The sequence below is a fragment of the Xyrauchen texanus genome, chromosome 4 (assembly GCF_025860055.1).
Source record: "Xyrauchen texanus isolate HMW12.3.18 chromosome 4, RBS_HiC_50CHRs, whole genome shotgun sequence".
Taxonomy (NCBI): domain Eukaryota; kingdom Metazoa; phylum Chordata; class Actinopteri; order Cypriniformes; family Catostomidae; genus Xyrauchen; species Xyrauchen texanus.
The window spans coordinates 50,957,565-50,967,877 of record NC_068279.1 but is presented as its reverse complement, the minus strand read 5'-3'; the positions used below and the strand labels follow the sequence as shown (position 1 = coordinate 50,967,877).

The 10,313-nt window shown below is 37.5% G+C and overlaps 1 protein-coding gene across 1 annotated transcript in view; it reads right to left on the bottom strand.

Moving 5' to 3' along the window:
* Positions 1-24: 24 nt before the first annotated feature.
* LOC127636564 (arginine/serine-rich coiled-coil protein 2-like) overlaps positions 25-10,313 on the bottom strand; it is a 29,924-nt gene continuing 19,635 nt past the window's right edge. The window contains exons 4-10 of the mRNA XM_052117183.1: positions 8,588-8,763; positions 5,863-6,015; positions 5,654-5,770; positions 1,892-1,968; positions 1,521-1,777; positions 1,173-1,262; positions 25-1,090 (exon numbers count right to left, since the gene is read on the bottom strand). Of these exons, the coding sequence (XP_051973143.1) occupies positions 902-1,090; positions 1,173-1,262; positions 1,521-1,777; positions 1,892-1,968; positions 5,654-5,770; positions 5,863-6,015; positions 8,588-8,763 (1,059 nt within the window). The 3' untranslated portion in view covers positions 25-901. The remainder of the gene's footprint in view (positions 1,091-1,172; positions 1,263-1,520; positions 1,778-1,891; positions 1,969-5,653; positions 5,771-5,862; positions 6,016-8,587; positions 8,764-10,313) is intronic.

The following is a 10,313-nucleotide window of genomic DNA, read 5'->3' as shown; positions in this document are numbered from 1 at the left end:
AAGGGATAGTTCACCCAAAAATGACTTTGAAACCCATGACTTTATTTCTTCTGTGAAAAAAGATGCAATGTGAATGGTGATTGAGGCCTGTCATTCTGCATAACATCTCCTTTTGTGTTCCAAGGAAAAGACAGAAGGAGATAGAATGATAAAATTACAAATTACAAATGCGATCCATTCATGTCTTACCCAATGATTCACACTAAAATATAAATAGGTCTTTTAATCTTAACTATCAAAACATCAGCCTCCTTTTGCCATGACTAAACCTCAACTAAAAGTAAAAAAGTGGCACACGTGACAGCTTACCTCACTTTCCTCTAACATCTCCTTTTGTACCATATTGCTTAATTTTAGACTGAACAGATGGCAAACAGCTGAACATTTACAACCCTAAGACATTTATATCAGGAATCTATTTCAATTAGATTTTTTTACTTGAAGGCTAGAAGTGTTCATTTTTACAGTATTCTCTGAGTGTCAAGACACAGATCTTTTGGGTCAATTTGTTAACCTGCCAGAATCCTTGATATTGTAACAACGACAACAACCCAACATAGTTTTTCATGAGCACTTGCGATATCTCTAATATCAGTACATCAGACTATGCAAGAATCTGTCAAAAGACAGTTTTAATACAAAATACAATTACATTCTCAACCATAAATTCCAACGAAAGCTTGGCAAAATCAAGTACAGTTTTCAGAGACCAAGCGACAAAACACGTTTAAGCGATCAACTGTATTTACATGTGCATTCTTCCAAGACGAACCTGGATGCTAAATAAATGACATCTGATGAAACCAATATCCATGCAAGCTTATGTGATAGCACTTTCTACAAACACATACAAAGCAGCAATAGGGCTGTAAAACCAATGAGAATTTACACAACAGAATTTTCAGACGGCATCCATGCCTCTCGAGGAGAAAGAGGAGGAAAAGCCCAGGCCCATCCCCCTCTGGGTGTGTGTCTGCGAGCGTGCCAACTCATACTGCACGTCCAGGTTGCGGAACATCTCCTCCTGCTGCTGCAGGGTCTTAAGACCATCTTCATCAGCTGCTCCTGATGAACTACCTTCATCTTCACCCTACAGTGAACACAAGCGTCAGATTTCTACATTCCACACTTGTTCAAAATATTTTGCAATGCCAACACAGTGGAACACTTACTTTAATGCCCATCAGTTTGCGAAATTTAACATTTTGGTCCTTATTGCCAAAATTGAGCTTCTCCCAAAGCTCAGCTGTCTGCGACTTGTCCTACAACATAAACATCAGTATGATTTAAGGTGTCCAACATAAGACTGCTTAATAATATGAAAATAAATTAACAGTCCCTTTTTTGTTAACTTATTTTAATAAAAGGAGTGTGATATGTAGTGATATTGAAATTGTGATCAAGAATCATGAAATTTCACTGGTATTACCATGAACAACAGACATTTTGGTATCTTGGCAGCCCTAAAAGATTACATAACTTTAAAGAACTTTAAATAACAGCAGCTTCCTTGCCCTCACCCCCTCTTTCTTCCCCTGCCACAACATTTTCCTTTTCTTCTCCTGTTCGGCAAACTTCATTGGGTTGACCGCTGAGGGATTGTAGTAGCTTGGCACAGCAATGCCAGTCTCTGCCAGCGTTTTGGCCTGAAGCGCTGCCATCTGAGCAGCCATAGCAATCTGCGGTGTGACCTGTGTGCCAGAGGCGAGTAGCGCAGCAACGTTCAGGGCTGGACTGGCTGCGGTGCTGACCGTATCACACAACAGTGGAGCTGCTGCTGTTGAGAAACAACCAATAAACTATTAGACGGATTTAGAGCTGAAGGTTGCTGTAGTGGGCCACACGTGAAGTGATTACGCCCATAGGCAGATGACTAGTGGTGGTTACTTGCCTACTGCTCTCTCTTGTTGCTGTTTTTCCAGCATGTCTTTTTCCTTCTGTTCTTGAAGCTTCTTTGCTCTCTCCAACCTTAGAGTGTGAAGAAAATATTTAGTAACACAGAAGACTAGAAAGCAATTTAGTATGGCTTCTTTTAACTCTAGTCCAGCTTCAGGTGTCATTGTGATCAATGCAAATGGTGAGCAAATCATCTTAAAAGGATCATTTACCCAACAATGAAAATTATCTCATCATTTACTCACCCTCATGCCATCCCAGATATGTTTGACTCACTTTCTTCTGCAAAACAGTTTTTTAAAAGAATATTTCAGCTCTGTTGGGCCATACAATGCAAGTGAATGGTGACCAGAACTCTGAAAGCACAAAAGGCAATAAAAAGTCATACACATGACTCCAGTGTTTAAATCCATGTCTTCAGAAGTAAAATGATAGTTGTGGATTTTCAAAATGACTTAAAATATTTAAGTTTTTTTTTTTTACTGTAAATCTACACTTTCACATTAAGCCACCTACTGGTTGGGGGTGGAAATGATACTTAAATATTGATCTGTTTCTCACCCACACCTATCATATTGTATATGGATTTAACCACTGGAGTCATATGGATTACTTTTACGCAGCCTTTGAAATTTTGTCCTGGTCACATTCACGTACATGTATGGACCTACATAGCTGAAATATTTTTCAAAAAATCTTAATACGAGTTCTGCAGAAGAAAGTCATACACATCTGGAATGGCACGGGAGGGGGGGTTGTGGATGGGAGTAAATAAGAACATTTTCATTTTTGGGTTATCTATCCCCAAGTGTATATCTTAAAACGTCTTAAGTGTTTTAAAGCTGTTACATGATCCTAAAATGACATGAAGTTGTAAAATAGAACATGAGATCCAACCATCTGTGAAACACAGGTAACAGGAAACTTGTGGTATGGAAAAAAACTTTTATGGTGCTTTTGACAGAACTTTTTATTCTTCTTTCATTATTACTTCCACAAAGCAGTATCCCATTTATATATATATATATACACACACACACACACACACACACACACACACACACACACACACACACACACACATACCGACCACTTTATTGGGTACACCTACATATTCATGCGATTTTCTAATCAGCCAATTGTGAGGCAGCAGTATAATGAATAAAATCAAGCAGACATGGGTCAGGAGCTTCAGTTAATGTTCACATCAACAATCAGAATGGGTAAAAAAGTGATTTCAGTGATTTCGACCGTGGCATGATTGTTGGTGCCAGATGGGCTGGTTTCAGCATTTCTGTAATTGCTGATCTCCTGGGATTTTCACGTCCAACAGTCTATAGTGTGTATAGAGATTGGTGCAAAAACCAAAAAACATCCAGTAAGCAGTAGTTCTGTGGGTGAAAACGGCCTGTTAATGACAGAGTTCTGAGTTACCGTAGCCTTTGTCAGCTCAAACCAGTAAGGCCATAGTCATCATCAAGCCATTTTTGCCCATAGAACTGCTGCTCACTGGAAGTTTTTTGGTTTTATTCATTCTGAGTAAACTCAAGAGACTGTTTTGTGTGAAAATCCCAGGAGATCAGCAGTTACAGAAATACTCAAACCAGCCCACCTGGCACCAACAATCATGCCACGGAAAAAATCACTGAGATCAAATTTCTTCCCTATTCTGATGGTTGATGTGAACATTAACCGAAGCCCCGATCCACATCTGTATGATTTTATGCATTGCACTGCCGCCACATAACTTTCTGATTAGATAATCACATGAATAAGTAGGTGTACAAGTGTACCTAATAAAGTGGAGTATATATTTTAGCATTTAATAAAAACACTTTATTTAAAATATCTAATACAAATTATACAGAACATAAAATAATGATATAGGCCTAGTGCCAAAATTATTATTTTTTTCAATGAATTTTATTATTCAGCAAAACAGTAACAACTGAAAAAATATGTGCAGGTTTCATTGCATTTCTGCTAACACATATTATTTGATATCTTATTGTATTTTAGGAAACACACTTGATAAAACACTTTCCAGCTATCATAATAATGGATACAGAATAATCAACAATAGCTTAACCTTTTAAGACACAAGAGTGCTTAAAAATGGACCAGTATTTCTCATTTTAAACATTCAGAAGCTAACATTATTATAAAATCTAAATTAAGATTAAACTTTAAAAAAACTTCGTCTTTGGGTCGAAGGAAAATTGTGGTGCTGACCTCGACCTAGGTTCTTTTGCCCCATATAAAACACAATGTGCCAGAAACCTGGGTGTATAATTTGATAACAATTAAAAATTTGATAAACAAATTAGTGCAGTTGTAAAGTTATGCTTTTTTCATCTTCGCCTTCTCTCCAAAGTAAAATCTTTTTTATCCACGTGCAACTTTCAAACTGTGATTCATGCTTTGGTAACATCTCGTTTAGATTATTGCAATTCTCTTTACTACGGTGTCTCTCAGTCTTCCCTCTCTCGTCTACAGCTGGTACAAAATGCTGCTGCAAGACTCATCACGGGGACTCGCAAGTACACCGATTCTAATGGCTTTGCACTGGCTTCCTGTCAAGTACAGAATTGACTTCAAAGTTTTACTGTTTGTTTACAAGGCACTACATAATTAGGTCCCTAAATATCTGTCAAACTTGCTTCAGCCATATACTCCTAGAAAGCAGAGATCTTTAGATTTTGGATTACTCTCTTTGCCTAGATATAGACTAAAAAAAACATGGTGATCAAGCATTTGTAGTCGCTGGACCAAAACTATGGAATAGTCTACCTCCACATGTTAGATTAGCTCACTCAATTTCAACCTTCAAGTCTACCCTAAAGACAAATTCTTTCTCTTTGGCTTTCAATACTCTTTATTTATTGTGACACATTTTATATTCATTTTATTTTTTATCTACTTTGTATGTTTTATTTTCTTGTAATAACCATTTTTCCTTGTACAGGACTTTGGTCAACCATGGTTATTTTTAAATGTGCTTTATAAATAAATATTGATTGATTGAACATTATTGTGTATTTTAATTACATTAGTCTAATGATCTTTTAACCATTGTGCAAAAATTGTGTATAAAACAATTATAAAATCAGTTGTAAAAACAGAACATTTCCATTTCAGTAGAAAAAAAGAAAAAAAAAGAAAAAGGATGGTCCATGCTACACAAAGCTTTACGGTGGTAGTCAGTATGGTAGTTACTGTGTGTAAAATTAAATGGTAAGTTACATTATTAAGGATATTTGAATATACATTTTTTTACCTTGTGTCTATGTATCGAATCTGTAGCATGACATCCAGCACCACAGACAATTTTGATACACTCCTCTAGGTGTATAAAACAGAAAACATTTAAGAGAAACTTTGCAGGCAAGATGGGAAGAGGGATTTCAAATCAGAAATGTAAAGCCCAAAAAAGAGAGCAATTTCAACTGTAAAGTAGTCTAAATTGTTGATCTACTTGGAAGAACTTCTAGTATTAAATTTGTTATTCTTGACAGGAGACCAAATACAGGCTTCCTTTTTAATTCTTTATTTCTGGTGATGACAAGTAGAAAGATTCAAATCATACTTATATTAAAACATGTAATGTTTGAGTGCTAAGGATACAATTTTAAAACATTATCTGTGATACTCGACAGCAGGCCACAGAGATGGAATAATCAAGGTTTGTTTTTCAACCTTATGTCTGTTCAGTTGTTAATGGAGACAACACCAGAGATTTTACATTGCATCACTCTACCTTCTGGCCAAAGCTTCCTGAGCATCCATGGCTGTGTTTCTGCCCCTGAAGGTCACAGGGCTAACTGACCCACTTCGACTCTTCCTCCTCACTTTGTCCATCCTCTTCTTCTTCTCCCTAAGTTGGACCATCTCAAAGTTGAAGGCCAAATCCCCATTTTCAATAGCACACAATAAAATTGCTCCCAAACACAAGAGTAATTATCCCACCTGCTCTTACTGCGGCTCCTGCTGCGGTGTCTGTGTTTGCTTTTAGAGTTTGATCGAGATCTGGCCCGTCTCTTCTTTTCACGACTCCTAGATCTCCTGTCACCGCTGCGTGAGCAAGATCTTCTTTTGTCCCGGTTTCGACTATGATGTCGTCTTGAGTAAAACAGTTTACATTCAAGTCAACTTTAAACTACAACATATTCACTTTAGACTATATTTTTGGGGTCATAAGGAATCAAATGCTGATTGATCTTTTGAGGTATTAGAGCTTGATGTACTACGAACACATAATATCTTCAGATATTAAAACAAAAATAGTATTTATCAAAACTTAGCAGCAAAAATGACCCTGAACTTCCACCACTCTGTGACATCACAAGGATGAATGCACTGACACATGACTGCCCATGATTAAACCTCAATAGCTGCGTTTCCACTGTCGGGCAAAATGAGAACGTGCTAGTGCTTGCCAGGGCAGTTGCATTCCCACTGTCACTTCCGGGGCTTAATCGTGCCTCCTCTGGGTTTATTCGGGGCCAACAGCCAATGGCATTTGGCCCGCCAATTACCCTTGGGCCAAAGAAGGCCAACTGGGGATTGAGGCAGTGTCAATGTCAAAGGCGGAGTTTAGCAAAATACTCATGCTGCGTTTCATTCAAGTTGGATGTGGGATATTCCTACTTGAATTCTCTGATCATAAAGGAATTCCATTGCCAGATGCTTGGAAAATGACGTTTAAACAACCAAAACTGCAACGCTCCCGTTAGTTTAACAGGTGTTCAAATGTCTCCTAGCAACCAAACTAATAAACAATGCTAGCATATGTGTTACATGTGTACGGTCATCAAAAGAGAGTTTAATTTACTATGTTTTGTTCACCAGTCTCTACAAACGTTTGTTAAACAAGCTTTAATAACTTGTAAAATAGGAACTTTGTCTTATTTATCGATATCATTTAATAAAAGTGAATGTTTATCACTAAATTTGTACATCTCTTGGTGCCGACATGTTTTACTTGTTTGTACTTTCCATGGTTCGAGATATTGGACAGTGTGCTGGGACATCATCCTGCTGTTATTGTAGAGAGAGCACTAGCGACACCATGTCTGAGTTTTCAACGTTAACTTATCTTCCTAGCTAGCTAGCGCTTACATTCAATACAAATTTGATACTCTAGACAACTTCATAACATTCGTATTTGTTTTGGCATTGAAATGGGCAGGGTGTGTGACGTTTGCACTTGAAATGTCAAGTTTTGAGCTCATAAATCAAATATCTATGTTGCTTGAATTTATATATCTTGAAAATAAATTTACTTCTGATTTTAAAAGTTAAAAACTCAAAAGATTGAGTTCAAAATTGAGACAATGGGGAAAACCCATAATTCCCTGCACATGAATTATTTATTTATGAAGATTAATTATGTATCCTCCATGCCGAGGATAAATGGGAGGAACACAGCATGTATCCGGGAGGGATTATCAAATTAAAAGGCACATTTTAAAGGAATAGTTCACCCATAAATTAAAATTCTCTCATAATTCCACCCATATGCCAACCCAGATATGTATGACTTTCAGCTGTGTAGGTCTATACAATGCAAATGAATGGGTGCCAAATTTTTTAAGCTTCAAAAAGCACATAAAAGCAGATTAAAAGTAATCCATGCGACTCCAGTGGATTAATGTCTTCTGAAGCGAAATGTAAGAAACAGATCTATATTTAAAACTTTTTGGGTCGAATACACGCTTGCCTCTTGCATGACACAAGTGTGTTGGAAAGTTTACTCGAGAACTGACACATGAAATCTGGAAGCGCGGTGTTGTTTATAACTGGTTTGAATGCATCAACTGCCGCGCTATCTTGGAACAGTCAACAATGAGTGTTTGAATAGGTTCGAATGCAAGGGAATGGAGGAGATACCTCAGACTGAGCTCCTTGCTCAGATCACTGCATTAACTGCTTTTGTGTGGAAACAGTATCGCAGTCCATAGAAATATCTGCTAATAAGGGATCTACATATGAATATCTATACAGAGGAGCCTTTCACGCTTACGTAACACAAGAGGCAGTTTGAATTCCACCCTCTTCAATGAGCTGGCCGGAAGCAAACTTTTTGACTAAAAATGTTTTAAATATTTATCTGTTTCTTACACCTAGCGTTTCGCTTCGGAAGACATTAATTTATCCACTGGAGTCACATGGATTACTTTTATAATGGCTTTATGTGATTTTGGAGCTTAAACATGTTGGCACCCATTCACTTGCATTGCGAAGACCTACAGAGCTGAAATATTCTTCTAAATTTCTTCATTTCTGTTCTGCCGAAGAAAGAAAGTCATACACATCTGGGATGGCATGAGGGTGAGTAAATGATGAGAGAATTTTAATTTTTGGGTAAACTCTCCCTTTAAGATTTAGCCATACTATGTATATGAATGTGCTCTCTATTGATCACAGACTCACAGAACCAACGAGGTCTGATGTTACTGACATATCGTCATATTTTATTTGGGCTCTGTAAACACGAGTTGATCAATGATTTGAGTGAATTGGGCTTTTCTAACTTTAAAGCAAGTCAACTATCAACTGCTATTAAATGAAACGCAGCATTCCTGAGAGGTTAGAAAATTGTCATTAAATTAAAAAACAATATGACAGAGGAAAGAAGAGTATGGTCTGACAGCTTTAAATAGAATCAACGGAGAAATGCCAAAAGTTGTACCTTTCCCTTGAGCGTGATCTTGACATGCTTCTTATCCTGGAAGACTTCCTGTCTTTGCGGCAGTGTCGCTCCTCCATGTCTTCAGACAGCCTATCACGGCCCTTATCTGACAACTCCTGCTGCTCCTCCAATCCACTTCGACATTTCAGAGCTTTTTCGGAGTCCTTCTTCCGTGCCTGTTTTAAGAAGAATTTGTCTCTTTCAGGAAAATAGTGCAACAAAGAGAGTTAGTAAGTTGGCTTGAGGACAAACTTGCCAAGTCATTTTGACAAGAAATACACTTAAATATTTCAGACTACATGAGCCCTGTCCCAACTTCCACCAAGTGCAATGTGTACGGTTTAATTTAACACTTTGAGCATTTAACCATCACATTTACACCTAATTCACAAAGAAAACAGAACCAAAACCAGTCCTGGAGTGAAAGATGCCTCTGTCTACCACCACATCTACCAGACATTTTTTTTAATGTACCAGTACTATTTTTCTTTTTTATCAACATTAAAGTCAGCATGAAATCCAATGAAATCAGTGCAAGGTTATCCAAAAGATTAAAAGTTTGTATTTGTTTGAACTTCAAATGTAATAACTTGCTCCGCCTCTGAATCAGCTTTTCATTTTGGCTGACATTATTATATTACAATTAGGGCTGTCGAGTTAACGCGTTAATAACGCGTGATAAATTATTCAAAAAAATAACGCATGAAAAAACATTAACGCATTTAATCGCATTCTTGTAGTACCACCTGTATACTCCAGAGTGCAGTAACTGAAATTTCAGTTGTGTGAGCAACACACAGTTTATACAGTGAAGAAAACAACACAGATATGCGTTACTAAGGGTTCAAATGCGAACTAAGGGATCTAAATATGTGTTTAAAGATTGAGTATGGTTATATTTAACTTGATGTGACCTAAACATTTTATTTTTATGACGCAACACACCCGAGACGCGACACAAACATGTCTGACTCAGGTTGTATGGTAGGGTGACCATCGGGACAGTCCCGAAATTGGAAGCTTTGTCCCGCAAGTCATAAGCGGTGTCCCGCATTTCAATTTTGTCTATCATTTTTTGTCTTTATTATTATTTCTGCATCATTTTAATTCATCGTCCTTTAATTACAAAATCACTAGGCTATAAAAAAAAAAGTTAATAAGAAAACACTGAACATGCGCAGCACAGCCTTTTTTTCTTGCCAGAGCGGGAAAACACTGGAAAACAAACTGCAACAGAAAAATGGGTCTATCCGGAGCTCCCTAGAAGAAAAAGTGTCTTTGTTCGTATAATAAAGAATTGGAGAAAATATACATATGGTTAAAACCAGTTACAGGTGACACGAAAAAAGAGAGTGCAGGGTATGCCACCGAAGTTTCACGGACAGCTCTGAAGCATTTCAGTGCCCCAAACATGACAGCTCTGATATCTTTGGCTTTGAGCTGTCACCAATGCGATCGTGGAGAGGGTGTTTTCACTGATGACAGCTGCGTGGACAGAGACAAGGAACCATCATCAAAAGTGAACTCCTGGTGAAAGTGAACACCTACACCTGCCAGGAGTTCTACAGTCCTAATGAATGAGAAGGCTCTACTCGAAGCAGCCAGATCAGACAAAAAAAAATTAATTCAAGAAGCACTTAATCTTTCTAGTCTTTAATAATGGAATTGATGTGCTTATTTGGAAATGTGCTTTTTAACGATTAGATTATTATTTTCACTTCATTAT